General features: G+C 38.7%; 2 protein-coding genes across 5 annotated transcripts in view; both read right to left on the bottom strand.

Moving 5' to 3' along the window:
• The window catches only part of itga7 (integrin, alpha 7), a 42,522-nt gene extending 25,908 nt beyond the window's left edge, over positions 1–16,614 (bottom strand). For 2 of the 4 annotated variants that reach the window (XM_074670305.1, XM_074670313.1), the window contains exon 1: positions 14,659–15,234. In XM_074670305.1, coding sequence (XP_074526406.1) covers positions 14,659–14,876 — 218 coding nt within the window. In that variant the 5' untranslated portion in view covers positions 14,877–15,234. Of the gene's footprint in view, positions 1–14,658; positions 15,237–16,491 lie in introns of those variants that run through there. The other 2 variants (XR_012598271.1, XM_074670327.1) reach the window with 2 other exon arrangements.
• Positions 16,615–19,909: 3,295 nt separating this feature from the next.
• Positions 19,910–21,707, bottom strand: LOC141789424 (uncharacterized). Its single transcript, XM_074668824.1, has 5 exons — positions 21,641–21,707; positions 21,270–21,426; positions 20,991–21,139; positions 20,609–20,740; positions 19,910–20,025 (listed from the first exon to the last, which is right to left on the bottom strand). The coding sequence occupies exons 1-5, from the start codon at positions 21,705–21,707 to the stop codon at positions 19,910–19,912; spliced, it is 621 nt and encodes a 206-aa protein (XP_074524925.1).
• Positions 21,708–22,557: the final 850 nt, after the last annotated feature.

Here is a 22,557-nt window from a genome sequence, read left to right as displayed (position 1 = left end):
TAATGAATCTTTGAATGTTGACAGAAAAGACTTCAGAGGCAGTTATATTCAGAAAAAAAACCTGATATGAGATTGATCAGGCTGGTCATTGTTTTATCAATTAATTAACTATATTGAAAACAAAACAAAAAAACACAACTCCCATTCTACCATGGGTAAAATGCAAAAAGGTGATAATTTGCCATAAACACATACTGAACCAAGTTGGATACTTGGGCATACCCCAGGGTTTAGTTCTCAAGACACTTTCTTTAAGTTTCACTTTCTTTTTCCCCTTTTTCCTATTGTTATATTTTACGGCTTTTACGGCTTTATTTAACAATAAAAAAAAAGGATGTAGCAGGAAACTAGAAAGGAGTGTGGGGGAAGGATAAGACAAGAAAGGTGCTTCTGAATAGAAGCTAACCCAAAGCTGTCTGCTTTACGTGCATGCAACTTGACCAGTGAGCCAAACCCACACCTGGGACACTTTTTACCATTACAATCAAAAACAAAAGAATTTCTTTGTTATTTGGGCTATTTGTACCAAAACACCTAGTAAGTAGATTACTCGTAGCTGTCAATCATTTTCATGTGAAATCAAGCAAGACAATCACATTGAGCATTATAACGATATAAACTCTTGGCAACTATAATCCTGTGAAAGCAATTTACAGCAAGGTGTAGCACATTTTACATTACATTGATGTCTGGTTGCAGATAGGAACCATGAATTTGTATGTTTTATGTTTTAACATTTTTTTTTATATACCAGAATTATATTTTGATGAACTGACCAGTGTGAAAGTCGGAAAACACTTAGAAAGCAGCACTGCTAAACACAGGTTCACTGAGAGTGGTGTTAAATGGTGTCAAATTGGTTTACCAAGTGTAGCTAACATTAGCAGAGCTAGCACCCCAAGCCTTTGTTCCTCACTGGAACTCGTTCCTTGCAGGTTAATGTCCACTTCTGGTTACACATTGCTGCATCCATGTTGTTATGCACAGCATAAAAACTATCAAAACACTGTCAAAGGGCCCTGTATTACAAGATGACATTTGTACTTACATCTTTGCATACAGGTAGTAGTGCACTGGGAGCATAATGAAAGTAGCAAATACCTAAAGCTGCAACCCTGGCATGTTGCAGGGAACAGTGTTACAAATCAAACACAACATATAAGCAACATTCTTGGCCAACATTTATACAAACATTAATATTTTTTTTGTGCTGGGCAAGTTAACGCGTTATTTTCGTTATTTTAACCCGTCAGTCTATTAACGCCGTTGAATATTTTATCACACATTAGTGCATTTTGCTCACATGCTTTTATTTTGTAAATGTCTGTTGCTGACCACGGCGGAACCAGAAGTGAAATTGGCATAAAAACTTGATGAGTAACCAAAACAAGCATGGAGAAGAGGGGCAACGCCACGGAACTTAAAGGCGCTCGCCGCTAAACAAACGCAGCTAGTCTGCCAGGACAAAGAGACACGACGAGAACTAGAGCCTTATTAAGCAGCGTTTTTGTGTGAAAGTAACACGCTGAAAATTCTCTAAATAAAGCGTGAATGCAGACAGATATCAGACTTTTTTGGTGGGAGTCCGTTTATTTGTGTTTTTGGTCAAGTAAAAATTGACCCCGTCTGAATGCCTAGGAAAACGGCAGAGCAGCAGGGAGGGGGTGTTTGGAGCAGGCGCCCTGGGCTTCTGCTGCACAAAATCACTGCTGTAGGGGTAATTTCTGCCCTAAACCTTGTGATAGGACCCAACTTGTTCCATCCCGGAGTATCACTTTAATGCCCTGACAGTGGTAATAAGCTTTAATTTTGTAAATTTGATTTGCACTAAATATGTGATCTAACTATTACTGTATACCAAGTACTGATTTAGTGTTTGTATGATAGACGTTATGGCACTTTCGTTCATATGGCAGAACATTCCAATAAAAGTGCACTATACACTGCTTTTGAATTCATTATTAGATTTTGAATTTACAATGCAATTAATTATGATTAATCAGGGAAATCATGTGATTAATTACAATCAAAAGTTTTAATTGTTGCCCAGCCCTAATTTTTTTTTTTTTTATCCAATAGTAATTCTAGTACTGTCAAGTGAGAGTGATGGTGTTTCATTGTTCAGCGGACCAGATGCACATATACTTCATCAAAATGTGACCAGAATCCCTGAAGATCACGTGTTTCTGCTGATTGCAGAGTAATTTATAACCCCACCCTCACCGTCAGAAAATTCCCCAATGTTTTTCCAGCAAATCATCACAGACATAAAAGAGTCACACACCAGACTCTCATTACACTACACTTACACCCGTGTGCTCATTGAGGGGAGCATGTGCAGTGACCCCAAAACTCATTCTCTCCACGATCTCATCCACCCCTCCTCCATCTGAAGTCCAAACACACACACACACACATTCACACACACCACGTACTAACACAATGTCATCCTCCTTCACTCCTCCCCCACTCAAGAGAGTGACATCTCAGCACACAGCGACACTTTCAAGACTGAGTGAAAGACTGGAGAACAATACATCAAAAACACTTCCATTATTCAAACCAGAATTTTATCTTTGAACAAAAACAACACAATTCTCGCCAAAGACTGTAGGTTGGTTTCATTTTGTCAAATGATGGGCAACCCTAAAATATGATTTAATTAAGAATTTTCATCACGTGCAGCTACAAAATTCCCTTCTGTCCTTTATGCTCTTCTTTGCAGGTTGCATGTTTCTCATTAAGTCGACAAATTCCCCTTACTGTTATTTCCTCCAGCTGGGATTCTTTTCAGTTTGTATATTCCACCTAATGTTCAGTGACATTAAGCCAAAAACAAGGCTGCATATTTTATGAATTAAAAAAAAAAAACATGTTGACATGTAAACACATGCATACAGACAAACAAGCAAGTAAGGTAAACATCTATATAACAGTATTTAATAATGTTCCACAAATTCCTGACTTCCAGCTCTCTTTGTTTATCAAAAAAAGGGGAAGGCTAATATAAATATTTTCACTGAGAGACAGAGAAAGTGCTGGGAAAACAGACCTTGCAACATAAGCGCAGTTTTAAAAAGCCTACCTACACCATCCAAAAAATTAGTTCCCAGGAAATTAAGCTGTTTTTTCTCTTGTTACATCAGAGCAAAGAGTTGATCAAACATTAAACAGAGTACAAACGTTTTCCAAACCCAACTCTTCCCTGGTATTTTCCAGGCGTGTGCATCCTTCTGCTAATACAGATCATGAAATGTTAAAGGGGAAAGTGTTACAAGTCCCCCCCTTAACATTTCCGATTCTAATGTCTGGACCTTTCTAGTTGATCTTTTCTTAATCTGTGTGCCCGCTTCCCCTGACATCTGTCTGTCTAAGAGCGCTGCAAGGCTGTCGCTCCGTAGACAGGGGCTGTACAGGATCAGCATGGGGGCCAGGGGGCTCTTTGGGCCTTCTGTTATCCTGGGGCGAGACTGTGACCTTTGACCTGGACACACAAACACATGCACACATATACATACATGTATGCATAGGACAACATGTGCAAGCATGCAGACATTGACAGAGGATCGAGTGTACAAATAGACCTGGGTATTTGTTCATAAACTCACACACACCCACACACCCACACACACACACACACTCGCACACGCAACAGAAGGCCGTGCAACAACTGTGTAAACTAGGGATCATCACACTGACTGCAGCCTGTCCAACAACATCAACTGTGACAATCCTTTTCATAAAACAGAGATTTAGAGGCCTATTTCAGAAAACACTACCTTCACTGCCAACACATGACTCCTGTTTCTGTTTCCAGTTTTCTTGATAACTAAATGACAGCTGAGAATGAGACAGCCAAGCTGTGAATCATCATGTTTTTAACATCTCAACTCTCAGGGCAAAGGAGGGAGAAAAAGGGGGTCAGCTGATGCACATTAAAGGGCAAAGAGAGACAGAAACAGCTGCCAAGCCCTGCACAAAGCCCTCTGGGATACTGTGGTTCACTGCCCTAGGATGTGACTCAACTTCCTGCTTTAGCAATTTGTTCTAGGTTATCATCAAGACAGGACATCGATTAAAAAGAGAACAGCCACAAAACCTATTTGAAGCTGCTTTAACACACTGAGTGTTTCAGAACAGAGGAAGGTATAAATAGTATGCTTTTAGAGGACAATTGTAACCTCATCCTCGCTTCACATGCATCTTTAACAACCCCTCACAAGCTCACCACCTGGCACACTGCTGATCAATACATCAACAGCCATTTCCAGACATGGATGGAGTAATGATTGGCCCTCAGGTCCAAAGTGTAAAGAGGACACAACCCCAACACCATCCCTCCTGATCCTTTTTATCTCCTCCCTTTCTTCATCCCTCATTATCCACTCATCCATCTATTGATCTGTTTCTCACTTAATTTCTTTTTTTGAAATTGCTTGTCTTTTTCTATTTTTTTTAAAGCAAAACATGTAGGTTACTGTTTGTTGATTTTGTGCATGAGCTGTTCATTACCATCATTATTTTGGGAGTACAGGTGTATGACAAACATATCAGTCACTTCAGGTTTTCCAGGTCACCTTATGTGTCTGTGCTGTCTTTAAAGAAACTAACTGTGTCCCAAACTAAAGCCGCGTTAAGTGTGTTTGGGCGTTGGCGTGACCCCCAGACCAGTACACCTGCAGAAGGGGAAAGACTTGTTTGGAGGACTAAACAGCAGAGGCACAGACAAGCATTTTAATAGATTAATTAACAAGGTGAATGATTCCTTTGCAAAAACTAAGACAGGTGCTGATGTACAAAATATTAACTTAGCAGATTACTGATTTTGTAACCAATCTCTCCTTAATTGTTCCCTTTCATTTTAGCAACTGATATCAGTTCATAGCACTTTTTTTTAACCTATTTTCTTCACTCTTTACATCTATCTCTGTCCCTCTCTCACTGCTCAGCTGGTTTTTCAACAAAATTGTTTCCTGATAACCCTGACATCTGTTCAATAACTAGAGGAAATCACTGGCGTGAACACCAAGGTGCATAAAATCAAGTCATAACACATTACTTAAGTTTACTTTAACTTCATTTCAGGCACAGAAAGGTATGTTTGGTACTGCAGAAAGGTGCCAAAAATGTAGAAAAAAGATAGATTGGATACTTTGGGACCTCTTTAAAGTTTTGAAAGTGGAATCAGTATTAATTGCGCACCATAACAAACTAAAGCCCAGCTTGGGTCAGTATCTGGGAAACTGCATATATTTTTATATGTCTTAGCCTGTCATCTACACAAAACTGTAGTTTTACATCACTAAAGACAATGCTTTCTGAAAACTCTAGACAAAGTGAAGATTTTGGAAAACTCTGGTTTCATGTATACGCTGAGAAAATTGAGTTTTTGGTTCTCCAACGTCAGCTGAATGATGGGCTGATTGGCTGGCACGGGTTTCACGTTTGAAAAACAATACCATGTATGGGTTTGGCATGCTTTGAGCTGCTCTTTAAATATTATCCCGGTTGTGTATGGACAAAAGTATTTTTAAAAAAGCATGAGGGGAGATATTGGTTTTTAAAGATAACTGGCTACGTGTGAACAAGTCCTAGGGTTAGGAAAGATATTCCCTAGACAGACATCGTCTTTTTGAATTTCTTCCATGGCACACTTGACTTTTCTGAAACCCAACCTAGTTCATGACAGTGGAGAAGTGCTAATATCCGTTGACCTTTTCAGCCTGGAGATGTTGAGGAAATTAGAAAAGATAAGTGAGAGAACGTCATGATATGGGTTAAAGGGTTTAAAAAGATGAAAATGTTCAACTTATCAGACTTTTCAGTCATCAATCACCAAATCTCTACATAAAGACAAATAAAACGCTCTCACACCCCTTGTAATTTCCTGATCTCGCTAATCCACATATATTAAATCAAAGGGGAGACCTGCCATGATTTATTCATCTCTTCAGCTCCTATTCACCCATCCCCCGCAAACAGATCATGTGATGTTCATAGTCAATGTAAGGTATGCTTTAACTCTTAAGTTTAATATGAGTTTGAAGTGAAACTAAACTGATAGCAGAATGTTCTTTGTAACGGATAAAATGCGTTCCTACTTATGATGCAACAAATGTCAGGACTTTTTCTGCCAACTGCCTCTTGATGCAGAATCAGCTCCTGCTCCTCCATCACAGCCAAACTGTGCATGGTTTCTGCATCTCCATCACATTTAAGTTGTGTTTTTTTGCCCTGACTCTGCAGATTGTTCTTCAAAGAGCACGTGGTCCGCAGAGTAATATTCGTGAAAGCCCTCTGCCGGGCTGCACTGCTTCCCACCGAGCTTTTGTCCAGCCTGGTGTGGAGGAATGAGGAATGCTAAATAGACAGAGAGTAAGTGGGAGGTAGTAAAGAGCATTAATCGTATGTGTGTGTTTGTGTGTGTCTATGTGTATGTGTGTGTGTGTGCACACGCACTTGCAGTATTGTACAGCTAGTGCTGTATACCCTTTGCTCTTCTGATCTCCTATATAAATAAGCTTTGCCAAAGGGTGGGTTCTAACATTTACAAGGCTTTCACATGAATGGTGTCCAGGAGATTTAACAACAAGAAAGAGCGAGAGGGGGGAGACAGGGAGACAGGGAGACAGGGAGAAGGAAGGAGCAGGGAAAAAAACATGAATTGAATTAGAGAGGGAAAAGGGGGAATGGTTCATTCTCAACTGGGAGGCTAAGGCTAAAAAGCAGCTTTAATATGGCTATTTGAATGCAGATTAGTCCACTGAAAATTTTCATTGTGTTATGAATGTGTGAATCAGTGATGGAAGGCCCCATTTACACTCATTTTACACAAACAAAATCCTAACAAGTGGTGAAGAAGAAAAAAAAAAAGATATTGTGAAAGACTCATGTAGCAAAAAAAACCCACATTTTATTGATTTTAGTTTTCAAAATATGTGGTAGGATGATAAAATTTGCCTTATTATGAAAGATTTGTACATACATGGGAAGACATATGCAACTCTTGCATGTATTAGTGCTATAACTAGATGCTCTTTTGTTCAGCTTTGGAAAAAGTCTGTAAACACAGGCGATGCTAGCCAGAATTTGCACAAAGGATATTAACTCACTTGCACTTAGATGACATTACATGCATTTTACTGAGGTTGAAAAAAGCTCAGAAAAAATACCTGTATGGCAAACTGTATTATCATTTTTAAACTTTCTTGCATATCTTTAGTTTTTTGACATATGAAAGACAAAAAATAAAAACTTACTCAGGTTGAATTTTGAGTGACTTAATAGTGTCAGCCCTGTTCAGATGAAAAGAGTGAAGCTAAGTGCTTCCTTCTGTTTCCAGTTATGCTAAGCTAACCTAGCCAACTGCTGACTTTGGCTTTATATTCAGCTCAGACATGAAGCATGGTTTCAATTCAAGAAGGCTACGAAGTCAAGCATAACCCACATTGTATCAGCTGATCTTAATGCTTAGCCTATCAGCTAACAGCTCACCTGGTTACAGCTACGCACCTAGTTACCTCTATGATGGAACCTACATCACTGATGTCTTATGTATTGTCACTAACACCTGTCTTCTTCTGTATCACTGGGGGTCTTTGCTGCTGATTTCCATGCATGTGCACTGGCACTCCACTTAAGCACCTGGAAGGGCAGGAAGCTCCCATACCAAAGTCAAAAAGAAAGAATATTGATTAGTTTAGCATACACAATATTTCACAAACTATCTTTAATTCCTCTCCTACAAATAAAGTCTGATCCTCTAATAAACGGGGATGTGCAAGAATGTGCAATCAAATGTTTTCATGCTCGCTAGCTAGCAACATTATTACAAGCCAGTAATTTTTTTTTTTTTTTTTTTTTTTTTAACGATTATCCATGATGTAAATCAACCCATCGCTGGTAAGGGCTGTAGCCTTGAGTAATGGCTCTTTCATTAATAAAATAATGCTCTATAAGCAAAACACAGTTGACTGATATAGTCGAGTGCTGTTTGGCAGTATTAAAATGGTGATAAAGTTGTATGTAAGCTGTATCTGGTCAAACTGGCACACTGGCCTACTATTAGCCTAGACCTGTACAGTGCTCTATTCTTATCTATTGTGTTGTACTTCACTTGAGATCTCTGCAACCTTTTGGAGGTCATCCAAAAAATCCTTCCACGCTCTGCTCTTGTTTTTTTAAGCTGAGTTATTCAAAGCTCCAGTTCACTGAGAGGATTTGTTCAGCTTCAGAAAGCTCTGTTTTAGATTCTTATTCAGCCAGTGAAACCAAACTCCAGGCTAGATGTCTGGGATTATACCGGCTACCTGCGGCCCCACTGGCAATGAGATGGAGTATCTCTCTTCAGAAAGGCAGCAAAGCAAAGACCACAGTAAACATGAACCCCACTGCAATCGGAGACTCTCTACTCCCCCCATGACAGCAATACAACACAATCTACTCGACATCACAGCCTTGTGATGTTGTCAGTGTGTGGCTATAATGCAATGAAAAACTAATGGAAATGTCTTGAGAAAATGAAGTTCATTGTTTAAATTTTAAGTGAAATGTGAATCCAGACAGACATTCATGATTCCAAAAATATCACTAAATTAAGGTGAACAATTGGTTCAAACTGGAGAAAAAGCTCATTTATTTCCCTTTTTAAGGCTTTTATGAGACATCTAAGTAACAGTAACAAAAGATTTATGGCCCTCATCAGAGCAGCAAAAGGGAGCTACCATCCCCCGCCTCTGTCAGAGCTTTCTAAAACCTTTACATTAAATCATGAGACTGAGATCAATGTAAAGAAAACATCAAGCTCAAGGATAAAATACTTTCCAGTGTGCATGCTACATACAGGGTGATTTACATTCCTTTCTTCTGTGAGATAAATACTGCTGCTGTGGGGTTGATGTGTGGCTGATAGAACACTTCACTGTATCTAGAACCATCAAATCCTGACGATCCATTATCAGCAATACAACAGACTGCTTTATCAGCCATACTTGAAACACTGCACTCTAAGTGAAGGATCTGGCAGCTGGTCAACTACTTTTGCCTGAGGAGAAATATTTCAAACACCACTGGATGGCTAACTGTAAAACTAAATTGTGACATTTATCATTCCCACGGGTTGAATCCTACTGACTTTGTGCTGCTTTTGCTACTCTTAAGGCACCACCAGGATGGTGACATATTGATATTTTTACCCACTAAACGTCATTTTAAGATTGTCTTTGTGAGCATAAGCCTGTTGATGCTACCATTTTACCCATAGCAGATTACTTTAAGATGTCAAGCAACACCATGCAACTGTTTCCTTATTATCACAGCTATAAATTCACTAATAATCTGACTGCACTGTGCATGTACACTATTGGTTCTTAGCTCAAAATCCCTAGTACAATACATAGATGGTATAAAAACATTGTGAGGACAACAGGTTCTCTGAGTAAAACCAAACCTCTCAGGTTGACTGGATGCAGTGTAGATCTAGGTATGCTTTGTTTTAGGTGCCGTCTCTTTAAGCCCTCACTCCACAAACCCCCTTCCTTCTGATTGGCCAACCCAATCAGAGTCATGCGCAGGCCTTGGAGTTTGAGGTCAGCCCCTCCAGCATAAACCAGTTTTGAGAACCTTATGTGATGACCTCAACCTTTCATTAAGTCTCATTAAGATCTCGGGGAGATCACATGCCATTTTTGTAGATCGTCATGTATCAGTTGTAGATTGATTTTTGGGATTTCTATAAAAAATTAATACATAGCTGTTTAAAAAACTTGCAAACATTTAGTATTAACATCCAGAATTGTTACTTTAAACCATGTTTAAAATATGGTAAAGTATAATGCCCCTTCTTTAAGAAGAAGAGACAAAAGAAAACGCAATGAACACTGACACAGACAGTCATCAACAGTCATAAGCATCTGCTTTAAACTGATGCAAGAATCTGTTCTACTTTAAACTTTACAGACCTGATAGGTCATTACTATTTCATCACTAAGTTAACTGAATGTTTTAGGTAGTGAACAGGCTGAGGTCAGTATTGCTGTTTCACTTCATTGTTTTTTCACATATCTTTGCTTTAGAAGTGCCATTTTGGCTTCACTTCTCACAATGGGTGGAGATGGTGGTGCAGTGTCTATATTTAGATATAGTCAGTGGAACAAAATCGAAGAAACCAAATTGCTGTTGATAGCCACTAAGAAGCATTTGGCAAAAGATCCAAAAAGTATATAGGTACCTGTTTGCAAATATATAAACTCATAAATAATTTTACTAAAGAAAGTCGCTTCTTTGATGGATGGTACATTTGAAAAGTCAAAGTCAAGGAGCTTTATGTGACAATATTGTGTAAACAAATTGGTCAATTTGTCAAACATGTTCTACATCTTGGTAGCAATAAAAGTTGATTTGAAGCAAACTTTTCTGTATTCAACTATTTCGTGTTGCCCACACAGTAGCAAAGTTGAAAGTGGTTAGCAGTGGTGGGATCAAGCTCTGGGGGCTTCCTGTCTTTACCAGGCAGTGAACTATAAGCGGAAGCACCCATCATGGCTATATTAATAGCCAACACATGCATAACTCAAACTGAAATACCCCCTCGTCTCATCCTGTGTCTGGCATTAGCAGCAGCAGGAAAAGCCCCCTAAGTTCAGCCTGTGTCAGGTCAACAACAACAAAGTCTGACAGTTTTGGGGGTAACAGAATGCTGAAAAGTCAGATCGAGGCCTGATTTGACTCCTGACTTCCTCAAAGCATGCCACCGAAAAGGATCTCCTTACAAAACATCAGTGAGTATGAGATCATGGTGTCACATGGGTCAATCTTTGGTGCCACACTGAAAAGAAGCTGTTTGGGGCACCACAAGCCTGGACTGAGGAGACACTGTAAAACGGAACAAAAGATGATTATATGAGGCTCTAAAACTCAAGGTTCCTAAATATTGTGCAGCCATACATTTGAAGAAACACATAAAACTCTTTTTTTTTCCCCCTGGGCCACCAGCAAGCTGTTCAACAACAACACAACGAAAGAAGAGGGAAACCCCACACGTTGGCCAGAATGACTAAGCTAATTTCTATTGGCACTTTAACATTAATAGACGTATGATATAACCATGAGTAAGCGCAGAACTAAGCATCAAAGCGGTAATATCATTTTCACTATTGAATCTGGTTGCAAACACACAATGAACTCGACACAGGATGACCAGAGGGAATAGTAACCCAAACCTCCGTCATACCAAAAGAAAGTGAGTCAACAGCGTCTGATTACAGATAGTTTGGGACAAATTATTTCGAGCTGGTGCATCAGAAAGACAGGAGTAATATCAAAGCACCTCCCAAACCTGAGGTGCAGTAACTCACAGAGGGCAAGATCATAGAGCTTAATGGAAATATATTATTCAGACAGGAGAGATAATTGCTGTGTTGCTATCAGTGTAATGCTTTCCCTCTGACAACAGTAATGTGAAATGCTTCAAACTCCAAGAGACCAAAGTAGAGATAAAACACCCATGAGGTTTAAAGGTTTTATGAGGTTTTAGTACACAAGTAATCTCATGTAATCTCATATTTTCTTTTCTCTTCACTATCATTGCTATCGGTGAAAAAAAGTCTGTATCAGCAGCATGCAGTTAACCCCTTAGTTTGACCCCGACTCACATCACTGGTTTCAAAATTAAAAATGATGATAAAGATATAAGAATTAATTTTGTTGATGGCCTGGTTTGCTTTTTGGGTCACAGCAAAGTGTCACTTTTTATTTCAGTCCATTTTTTAACAAACCCAAAAGTCTTTGTTGGAGCTTTAAAATTGCTTTAATCTCTATTTTAAACCAACTTCACAAAAGATAATGTGGAAAAAAATACTATTCAGGACTCCTAAACACTAGATCCAAATCAGTAAGCTCCTCAGGTTATAATATAATATAATATAATATAATATAATATAATATAATATAATATAATATAATATAATATAATATAATATAATATAATATAATATAATATAATAATATAATATAATATAATATAATATTTTATATTATATTATATTATATTAAATTATATTATATTATATTATAATATAATAAAAGGTTCTCTACACTTAACAACTCAGCAACAATTGGCTGATAAGTACAGTAAGTGGCTTGTGAAACAATGGAACATTTATTAGCTTGATTACTGAAAACAGATCAACAAAAGATGGTTGGTAAAAGGTGAATGTGTAAATAAACAATTTTGGAAACAAATTTGAGTTTGTCTAAGGATACAAAATTACAGTTAATGAGGTAAATTTGCAGCAACTGGTTTTTGCTTTACTAGTGTGGCCAAAATTTCTTTTGAAGCAGGTGCAAGACTTAAATGTAATTCAGTGTTTGAGAAAGTTTCACCACCTAAAAGGTCACTGGAAATCTGGAGGATTTCACAAAGCTGAAAACAGAGCTACAGAAAAAATGACATCAGTCCTCACAACACAATGACCAGTATGAAATCAATCTGATGATTGGGGTAGAAAGTGCAATGATGAGATGTGTCAGAGAATCATGACTTCATAATTACTAAAATCCTGACTTAAAAGTTAAAGTAATAAGACGATTTGTCAGCTCTACAGTATGAAATCATTCTAAGTCATCTTCAGCTGATGTGACGTAACGGCATACTGGCAACAGAGTCATTCATCACTCACTTCCAGTAGATGCATCACATCAGCTTCGTTTATTGACCGTCTTCTCCTGGCACTGACTCCACTGGTGCATTATGGGCATTTTCTCAGGAGTCTTTGCTCTGTTTGCACTTTGAAACAAACTATCAGCTGGCATACTTTCCTCTCATGCTTTAAGCTAAGTTAGTTATAAAAATAAGTTTCAGGAATGCTGCTGGACAGTGTCAGAGTTTCAGAGGGGTGACATGAGTCCCTCCTCTGACTGTCTATATGTCTGTGATGCTGATGTCATCGGTCTCACCAGGCGACAGGACGACTCCAGCTGGAGTAAACCGAGGAGCCAATGGTTAAATATGGAGCTCCAAATCGGGAACCTGTAGTAAACTTATTCCTTTATTTACATTTTATACAGCTGTGTACTTCAGTTCACCATATTTCCAAAGTTAATACTCCACTAATTTGTTGGAAGCAAGTGAATGTTCAACCAAAAATCACTGGCTACAGCATTACGTTATCAAATATGCCACATTATCAGAAATCTAAAGATGTACTTAAAATGAGATGTACTGAGCGCTCCAGTGAGGACATTTGAACCAGTTATGAAACAGACGAAAATAAACACTGATACTTTGCAATTTTTGTTGTTTTTTAGATGCCTAAAATTGTTGTTAGGTGTTAGGTAGGTGTGAGAGGAGGTTATTAACGCCAAAATAAAATAAACAGACCTTATCTACATTTTCCAAAGGAACTAGTCTTGATGAGTGATATAGTTTTCTGTCAAAAAGCACATCATTACAAAGAGCCCAGAGGTTCCAGTTTGTCCACGGGGAGCACCAAATTCAACACAACAAAAATGCCTCATGAGAGCTTTAAAGTAGCCCCACAGACAACTTATGCAGAAAAAAATATGGCTGTTATTACAGTAGGGATTTAGCTAAACCAGAGTGAAATGTATACAAAATTACTGAGCAGGAAGGAGTAAAGGCTGGTGGTGCTAGCTCTGCTAACATTAGCTATATTCAGCAAACTCAATGACATCATTCACTCCAAAAACATTGTGCTCAATTTTGATTTTTTTCTCTGTTTTGGTCTTACCTATCTACTTGTCGGCTAGTTTGAACTTAAACTCTGTTAAAACAACTCACATGTTGGTCACTTCAGAGCACTTTAAGTTTACCTCGCAGACAATTTCCCTTTGGGGAAAGTTTAAGCCAGTTTTTTGAAGATGGACACAGATAATGTTAAGGGGTTAAATTTGCATGGTAGTGTAAAGCTCTGGTGTGAGGGATACAGGGATTAAACTCTCTTAAAATCTAATGCAGTCCAATTCAAATCTCATGAAGTTAAATTTTAATCTCAAAGCAAAGTCATTAAACATTGTAGCTAGTCAAACATTCTACTAGTGTGTTCACAAAGAGTTGAATGATGGTGGAATTCAATCGATGTAGCTGTTGTAGTAAACTGCTGGGATCATCTGTGTCTCTATACCACACTTTGAGACACACTCTCATAGGCAACATGTGTCATGTATCTTTTGACAAGGCCACAGACGCTGATGCATCTCCACTCCAATAGTACGAGGTTATCACCAGCTCCAGATTTTAAAACAAATTCTTTACAACAATTTTTCTCCTCTGTTCAGAAATCACTGCATGCTGATTCAGCAAGCCTGCTCTCATCCACTCTCCACTTACTGTATATCATCCTCTAATCACTCAGAGCTCTGCCGGCTCCTTCTACCCATAAACATGCTAAAACATCCTGCACCCACTTCAGATCCGAGTTATGAGAAAAGCAATGATTAAGCAAATGCATGGACTGCTGAAGCACAGAAATGCTGAGTAAAGCCTCTGATTTTTACTGCTCTAAAACTGTAAATTCATGCTTCATTTGGATGTTTTTCACAAGGAGCAGGTGCAACACATTCAAGTGTGTAAGCTGCAACAAAAAGTCAAACACACACAGGACACAGAGGGCAAGCTCAGTGCCGCATTCAGACACTCACCAGCTCTGAGGCTCAGGAGTTAGCTGCTGGTGAAGTGCTACAGAGAAACCAAAAAAGGTGTCCCGGTCTCCCAACTTGTGTAGTGTGTGAGTAGTATCCAGGTTAAAGCCCCGCACATGGCTTATGAGGGTTAAGAGAGCCCAGAGGAGAGAAGTCCAAGGATGAGAGGAGCAAGATGAGAGGGAGACAGTGTTCCCATGTCCCACCAGGGCTGCCATAGCAGGGTGCAGGTCCTGTAGCAGAGCAAGTTCAGGGGGAAGATTCCTTTTATGGCTCCTTGAGAGCTAAAAGGGGATAAAAAAAGGAGAAAATCCTGCGTTTCCCTCTCTCCTCTACCTTCTCCCCAGTCCTCTTTACACTCCTCTCCTTGCTCAATCGTGCTGGCTCTCAACTCCGTTTGCTGCTGTCAGTCTGGGGAGCAGGCTGTGGAAATGTGGCTGCCACCAGTATATGTGTGTGTGAGAGAGTGTGTGTGTGCGCGTTTCTCTCAATGCATGTGCGCCTCCCCCTCCTCTAAGCTCAGAGGGAGACAGAGGACAAGTGCCTTGAATAGCCCGCTCACTCCTACCCCCATCCTCTCTCTTTCTCTCCCTCTGTCTCTCTCTCAGTCCCTCCACCTCCCTCCCCCTCCCTCCCCTCTCTCAGCTGACATCAACACTCAAGGGACTGCTGCCAAAATACCAGGCAAGGTTGTCAAGATACTTGAAGGCGTTTGAATAGAGAGCGAGGGAGAGGGTGAAAAGACATCAGACTGTTTTATCTGTTGAGTTCACACGGTCCAAACTGCCTCTGTCTGTGGCTGCTCTCTGCTGCAGGTGCTTGTGGATCACAGGAATGTAAGAAGGAGGCACACTCTGAAAGTTAAAAAGCTACATAAGTCTTAGGGGAGCTTTTTGTGCTCTGAACTTAAAAGCTTTGACGTCTGAGGTCTGGTGGCAGCGATCTGGAATGAATCCGCGAGACAAAAGGGGCCAAAATGTGCACAGTGACCCAGGAAACTTTATTACAGACCTTTAGCTCCTCTCAAAAAGGAAGAGTGAGAGAAACGGATGAGCTGTGACATGAAAATGTTCACAGAGACATAATCAGGAAAATTGCTCCACCTAAGTGAAGTAATGGTTATTCTCCATATTCCCACTTTTATTTTCCTTGACAAGTCACTGAAACAAACTTAAGTCCCCTAGTGAACAGCTGTTGGTTTAACCTGCTGATTTCCATTTCTGTCAGTCAGTTTGTGAGCAGCTGTCAGTGTGACACCTCAACTGTTCAGCACAATAAACCTCACACACAGCAAATGCACACCAACAAGCATTAGACGATGAAATACACAATTTAAAGGAAAGCTTTTTCTCACAGTATGTGGCCTACACAGTTAGGATTGGCTGAAATGATCATGTATAGGTGACCTATTAGCTGTGAAACATTTTGGGGGGCTAAAAGTGCAAGATGCATATAAAGTAGCACAAAGGTTAAAGTATGGAGCCAGGGGGGAGTGATAGGAAAGTATGGGAGTTAGGTTATTTGCGCTTTTCAACTATCTTTGAAAAATCAAATACAGCAACACAATTAGCTAACATGCTAAATAGCGTCGTTAATGACTTCTTAAAAACAGTCGGTTGATTTCCCTAGTTCTAAAATCACAAACCTGACGGTTGTTCCCATCAGTTATATCAAGGTTTGTATGGGGCGTTGAGGTCAGTTTTGTACAATTGTTTTCTTGTAGAGTGCTTGTTGACAACAGTCATGCTGTCGACCCCATGGCATTGATATAAAGCTGGAGAGACACTTGAGTTACTTAGCAAAACTTTCAGATTAGTAAGGATTAAAACTGACCTGAGATTAATGTCTCCAAGCACTATCATCAATGTCTCCACTCATCAGGTTACTGCAAAGATGTGGCTGGCTTCTTGTGATCTTCCTGGCATTAGTCGCTGGTTTCTGGTGTCAATCACTCGCTGCCCCCTGCTGCTCTCATGCGGTATAATGAGCTCCTTTACACTCAAATTTAAGATAATCAGATACAGAAACTACAGATAAAAAGAAATCAGTAAATCAATATTAATTTTAACTGTTTTTGTTGAAACAGGAAATTGCTTAGTTTGTTGCACATATTGGAGGATGAATTTGTGACTTAATGCTTTAACTTTGTAGAAAGAGTATTGTCCACTATTATTTTTTCAAACCTGGGAATTGAAAACAAATTTTCAACTTTTGGAAACATCCAGTGTAGAGCAGCACATTTTGACAGCAGCAAAACTCTACCCCCTAAATGTTCACAAAGCTAAATTTTGTAGTCTGCATTTAGCTAGGATCAGCAAAGTGTTAGCTAAGCCTGACTTCAAGTTTAGGATACAAATGTTTTAGGTTTGGTATTTTTCCCTCTCTTTCTTTATCTCTAAGAGTGAAATTCTGTTTTGGTAATATTAAAGACAAACAGTAACGTCTGTACAGAGCAGTGCTGTGATCTTAAAACTAGTTTCAGCATGCTAGCATCATCTCAGTAGCAATGCTAACATGCTCATCTAAATATAAAAATCCAACATATTCACCATCTTTGCCTCACTTTTTAGCTTTTTTAAACACAGAAGAGTTAAAGTTTATGTAGAATTAGTTTTTTGGGAATCCAGTCCTAAAGAAAAGCATCAGAAATGTAATAAAAATCTACTTTTCTAATAAGATCAAAGTATGTCTGTTGCTAATAGCATAGGATGCTCTCTGTTTTGGTTATCCATGGACCATTCTGTGCTACTTTTTATGGGCAATCCACCCAGCTTTTTAGCTGTACTGTAAGAACAAAACACAGAGTTCAGTTTTAGTATGTTAGCTGGAATGTTGCAAAATGCCTACTCACGGAATAAATGTAAAAATATCCAAACATGAATAATGTGGAAAGTTTTTTTATCACATGTTCTTTTGATGTAGCTTATTTTACAATAAATCAAAACATAGATAATGCTTCCGAGGTTGTTTGTGTTTCCAAGCATGTGGGAAAGCTCTGCATCCCTGTCTCTGTGGAGAATCTTGGACAGAGCGAGACATCCTTCATTGGGGAGTTTGAGTTTTTGTCAGCGTTTACACCCACACACAAACACATGCACACACACACAGGCTCATTGTTGACTAATGAATACTTGTCTTAAATTGATCAAAAAGGTCATTTCTGATACGCATGAACACCCTATAGCCATGCTGGCACTCCATGCCCCAGGAAGCTCCCATTTTATACACAAATACCAGAAGTTTTTCCACTGAGAATGAAAAATGAGAAAGAAGACATTGTGTGCGTGGGATGTCCAGAAAATGCTGAAAACATCCTAATGGCAGCTCGGGCAGGGGGCCAAACATGAATGCCTTTAGACAGAACAAAGCACAGTCAGATCGAAGGGTGGAAGAAATGAGCAGAGAGAATACGCAAAAGGATGAGGAGAACAGTAATGATGTGGCTAGCTGTAAAGATTATCTGCCACAGTGTCCATGACTCTGGAATCCTCAAACGAGTGCTCATTAGCAGTCTGAGCCACGCTTCAAGGAGAGATCTTATTTTAGAAGGAGAGCAGGGAGTAATACATACAGGCAGGGTCATCTTTCCTGTTATAACCCTCCTTCACTTCTATGACTGAGGTAGGCGCAGTCAGCACTATTACTGTATTGATTGATGGAAGGAGTGGGAGTGCTGGTTATTATGGGATTTAATGCGAGTCCACCCACCGTGGCTATTTAACTGCATGATCCCACAGGAAGAGGCTTATGAGAGCACAGTGGTTTGTCTTGACTGTAACATTTAATATAGCATGATAGATTCTAAAACCAGCTCTAATTTCATTGTAAGAGGGTTACACAAAGGAGAGTAAGTGTCTGTCTCTGATGCAGCACTCCTGACTGTAGACTTGTTTTGAAATACCAGAATAGTGGACTTAAGCTTTAAAATTTCTCTAGCTCAAAAAAACTCCTCATTTGGTCATCATCGCATCACATTGAAAAGCTCATACTGCAGCAACAAAAATCTTCATTCTTGGCAGTAGTAGGGAAGAAATATCTTTCTCTCTGTGGAGATCACATTTTGATGTTTTACCAAAAAATGTAAAAACCCAAATGGGCTGAATTTCTGGAACTAGTAACAGAATTTTAGGATGACCAGAAACTTGCACATACAATCTTAATAGTAAAAGTATTCACTGTAGAAAACGTGTGGAATGTAAACTGTTTGACTTTGTAAATGTCAAATGAAAATGTTGAAATCAAGTAAGAAAAAAAACCACACAAAATAATAGCTGTCAAGAAATTATAGCATCTAAATTGAATAACCTCACATTGTCAAATATGTCATATGTCTGGAAAGGGGAGCAAACCGATGAGTTTTTTCATGTCACTTCTCAGTCATATTGTTTTTAATGTCTTTTGCATTATCCTTTCCATACAAATGAGCCAGCCCAGGACAATTAGATTTGAGTTTATTACAAATAAAAAAATACAGTCAATGAAAAAAACTGCACATCATTCCTACAATGTAAGTGCTTTGTAAAACAATTTTAAAATTATTTAAGATAATGTAATATCTTTGGCAAAAACACATCTTACACCACAGTTTTCCTAAATCAAGCTGAATATCAAACAAAAAAATACACAATGTACTCAGAAGTATTTCACCCTCACTGCACCCTATTTAACTATAAACCTGGGCTAATCACTGTCAGACAAAAGTCCTTTACCTGAGGAAATGCCCTCCACTCTGAATGGGTATGATGTGAGGTATTGGTTACTTTTGCCCAATTCAGTTACCTCTAATATTAATACAAGAGAAACCATGAATAAAACATCTTTCCTGGGTATAATAATACAATTCTAGTTGTGACAAATCGATGTAACTTTAAACACAAGTAAAAAGGGCTCATAGCAGCACACAACAACTTGATTCCCCTTTTCCTTTACTCAAAAACAACACTGAGCAGAGGCGACCTCTAGTGGCTGCTCAGTTGTAATTGTTATTAAAGAAGTTAATACCACCTCCAAACTGAATACTGCTGAACAACTTGACAAAGACAGAAGCTTGTTTATAAAGTAATTAGCTAAACTTATAGAAACACTGCCCTTAAAATATCAGTTACCCTATAGGATATATTTCATCCCTGTACTCAGGGTGTTCTCTGCATCAGCACAATGAGAATCACTAACTTCATATTCTCTTTAGAAACAGAGTAGTAACCAGAGTTTTATATCATGTAGCTTGATGGTCCAGTGAGGTCTCTCAGGTTTAGAAGCCTGGATTATACGAGGGGTTGTAGGGAGGCTGTGGGCCTACGCCTGGATTTGCATAGGGCTGATTAGGAAGCGGGTACATTGGCTGGCCCGGAGAGAATGCACCTGGATCTGTTAAAGAAAAAAAAACGTTTGGGTTTGTTGTTATTGAGAACGATTTGTTGCTTTTGAAGGTCTATTTTATAATTTATCACTTTGTATTATCAGCATATACAAGAGACAAAACTTTCTCAGCTATTTGTAAAACTCAGACCATTTTTTTCTTTTTTTGGGAAGAGTCTAAACACTTTATCACAACAAATTCCAAATTTTGCTCCCTTTTTTTTTTTTTTTTTTTTAGGAATATCTTTTTTCCTAATCCAAACCTGATATCAGAAAAAAAGAGAGGAAGAAAGAGAAAAAGAATAGGTGTAAGCTATTTGTGAAATGTCTCTTTTAAGCCATGTGACTCGATTTTTATTTATCACAATGCATTATGGGAGTTGTAGTTATTTGTTTCTTTAAAGATACCTAATTGGCCCTTGTCAGTGCCACCCAGATCCATTTTTCCTGTTTTACATTGTACATTTTTTCTGCCTGTGCACATCAATTTGTAGGACAGATTGTTGAGATATAATCAATGCTGTGCACTTTACCTGACAACATGAACATATATGTAAATATTCAAATGTCAAACATTGTAAAAATGACTTACTGCCATCATGGTATGCAGGTGGTTGAGGCTGACCTCCAAAACCAGGCTGACCGGGCACAGGCTTGTAGCCCGGGTTGGATGGCTGTCCAGGGTTGTTGGGCTGCTGTCTGAATATAACTGGGCCTGAGCCACCTAAACAACAGGTCAGAGAGTTTGATGTGAAACATAACAAAGCTTTAACCTTCAATTTGTTTGCATAAATTATGAGATATTCAAGGACCAGCAGGGGGAAACAGCGCTGCAGTGCAAAACCCTTATTAACCAAAGCATGCACTTGCTCCAGAATCCTGGGAAAATAAATAATTTGCCTATGTGTCCCCCATAAAATAAATAACACCATAGATGCACATAACTACTACCAGACTAAAAAAATGTGGCATACCTCTTCCTCCTTTTCTGCACTTCTTATAAAACAAGCAGCATGGAGCCACACAGCAGATGACTAATCCAACACAGAGCAGGATGGGAAATACAGACCCCAAGATGCTTCCCAGAAGAGTTGAAAGTTTTTTTCTTTTGTCACTGTTTGAACTGGGGGGTTGGCGACAAAACAAAACAAAATATAAATCACCTTTTTTCAGCTTTCACCTTTTTAAAAACATCTGTCATTTTTTTTCTCTTTATTTAATGAGGATTGAAACAAGGTGTTGTTGGAGCTCACCTTTGGGAACAGCTTGCTTGTTCATTTGGGCTGATGCGGTACCTCGTGTCAGTGCAGCAGTACATCTGGTAGCAGTTACCGCAGCAGTACATATTGTTACATGACTGCTGATCATAGAAGTTTCCATTTCTGTCCACAAAGCTGCTGCAGTATTCAGCTGTAACATGTTAACATGATAAGGAGTTATATAGTGACATAACCTGAATATGATTTGACTCATTTTCCTGAAGTTTGAAAAACATAAATAGTTGCGAGACTGTGTGATAACCAACTGGAGTAGCCATCATAGCTTCTTATATTTATAACCTGCATGAGACTGAAGATAAAAAAAAATGCTACACATATAAGAAAAATACTCAAGTATAACTCACCAAATGCAGCTGGGAGTAGGACCACACACAAAACACCCACAAAAGTTGAAAAAGCACTTAAAGTCATTGCTGCGGTGATTTGATGAAGTGAGGGAATGACTTTGATTTTCACTGCGACAACTGTTTCAACCTGTCTGACCCACCCTTTAGCAAGTAATCCAACAGCATTCCTGACTTTAGGTGACTTTGTGCCACAGGACATTTAATATCACTTATACCAAGCTAAGATGGTTATATTTAAGGGCACATAACCATAAACTCTTGTTTAGAAATGTATATATTTGCACAATGTTTGATCTCAAAAGCTGTAGTCATTCAGTCATCACAGACACTTGGTTTCATCTTTTACATTCATTGCAAACAGTGAGACATAATATTACCTGCATGTAAATAAAAGTACAGCCTGTATTAAAACCAAATGAGGGAACAAACACACATTAACTTACATTAAAGTTTTGTTTTAGTGCAGTTAAGTTATGCAGTGTGTGGATTCAGTCCAGTCAACCACACCTAAATTCACTCAGAGCCTGTTTTGTTGTCTGTCCCCACCCTCACTCTCAACCATCCTTTTATTCCACTGTCAAGAAATGTGTACAAATGCAATGTGCTTGAATAACAGTGTATGTTTGGGGTTATTTTATTATGTACTTGAAGATAAATACACTGCACTCCTGTTTTCCTCTTTCTGCACTTAAGAAGTTTGAGTCTTGATGCAAAACAACACACTATGGCTTTACTTGTTGAACTTTTCTGCTTCTTCATTGTTTCTCTTTAGTCATGCTGGTAATGCTAGCAAAAATAGATTTTATGATAATAATTTGTTGAAGATATTTTACTAAAATGTTCATTTTCCCTTTTGGGTTACATGAATACGTTGAAACTCAAAATTTATTTGTTTTAATGTATTTGACTTTCGA

The sequence above is a fragment of the Halichoeres trimaculatus genome, unplaced genomic scaffold (assembly GCF_033239565.1).
Source record: "Halichoeres trimaculatus isolate MK-OKI-2021-1 unplaced genomic scaffold, fHalTri1.1 fHalTri1_scaffold_1, whole genome shotgun sequence".
Classification (NCBI taxonomy): domain Eukaryota; kingdom Metazoa; phylum Chordata; class Actinopteri; order Labriformes; family Labridae; genus Halichoeres; species Halichoeres trimaculatus.
Note: the sequence above shows the minus strand (reverse complement) of the source record. Positions and strands in the feature narration are given on the sequence as shown.

Excerpts from the sequence above, each read along its gene's own strand:
- LOC141789424 (XM_074668824.1), bottom strand. The coding sequence starts at position 21,707 with ATGACTTTAAGTGCTTTTTCAACTTTTGTGGGTGTTTTGTGTGTGGTC. Across the intron at positions 21,140-21,269 it reads CAAGCAAGCTGTTCCCAAAG|TTCAAACAGTGACAAAAGAA; the intron begins GTGAGCTCCAAC and ends CCAACCCCCCAG. Across the intron at positions 20,026-20,608 it reads ACCTGCATACCATGATGGCA|ATCCAGGTGCATTCTCTCCG; the intron begins GTAAGTCATTTT and ends TTTCTTTAACAG.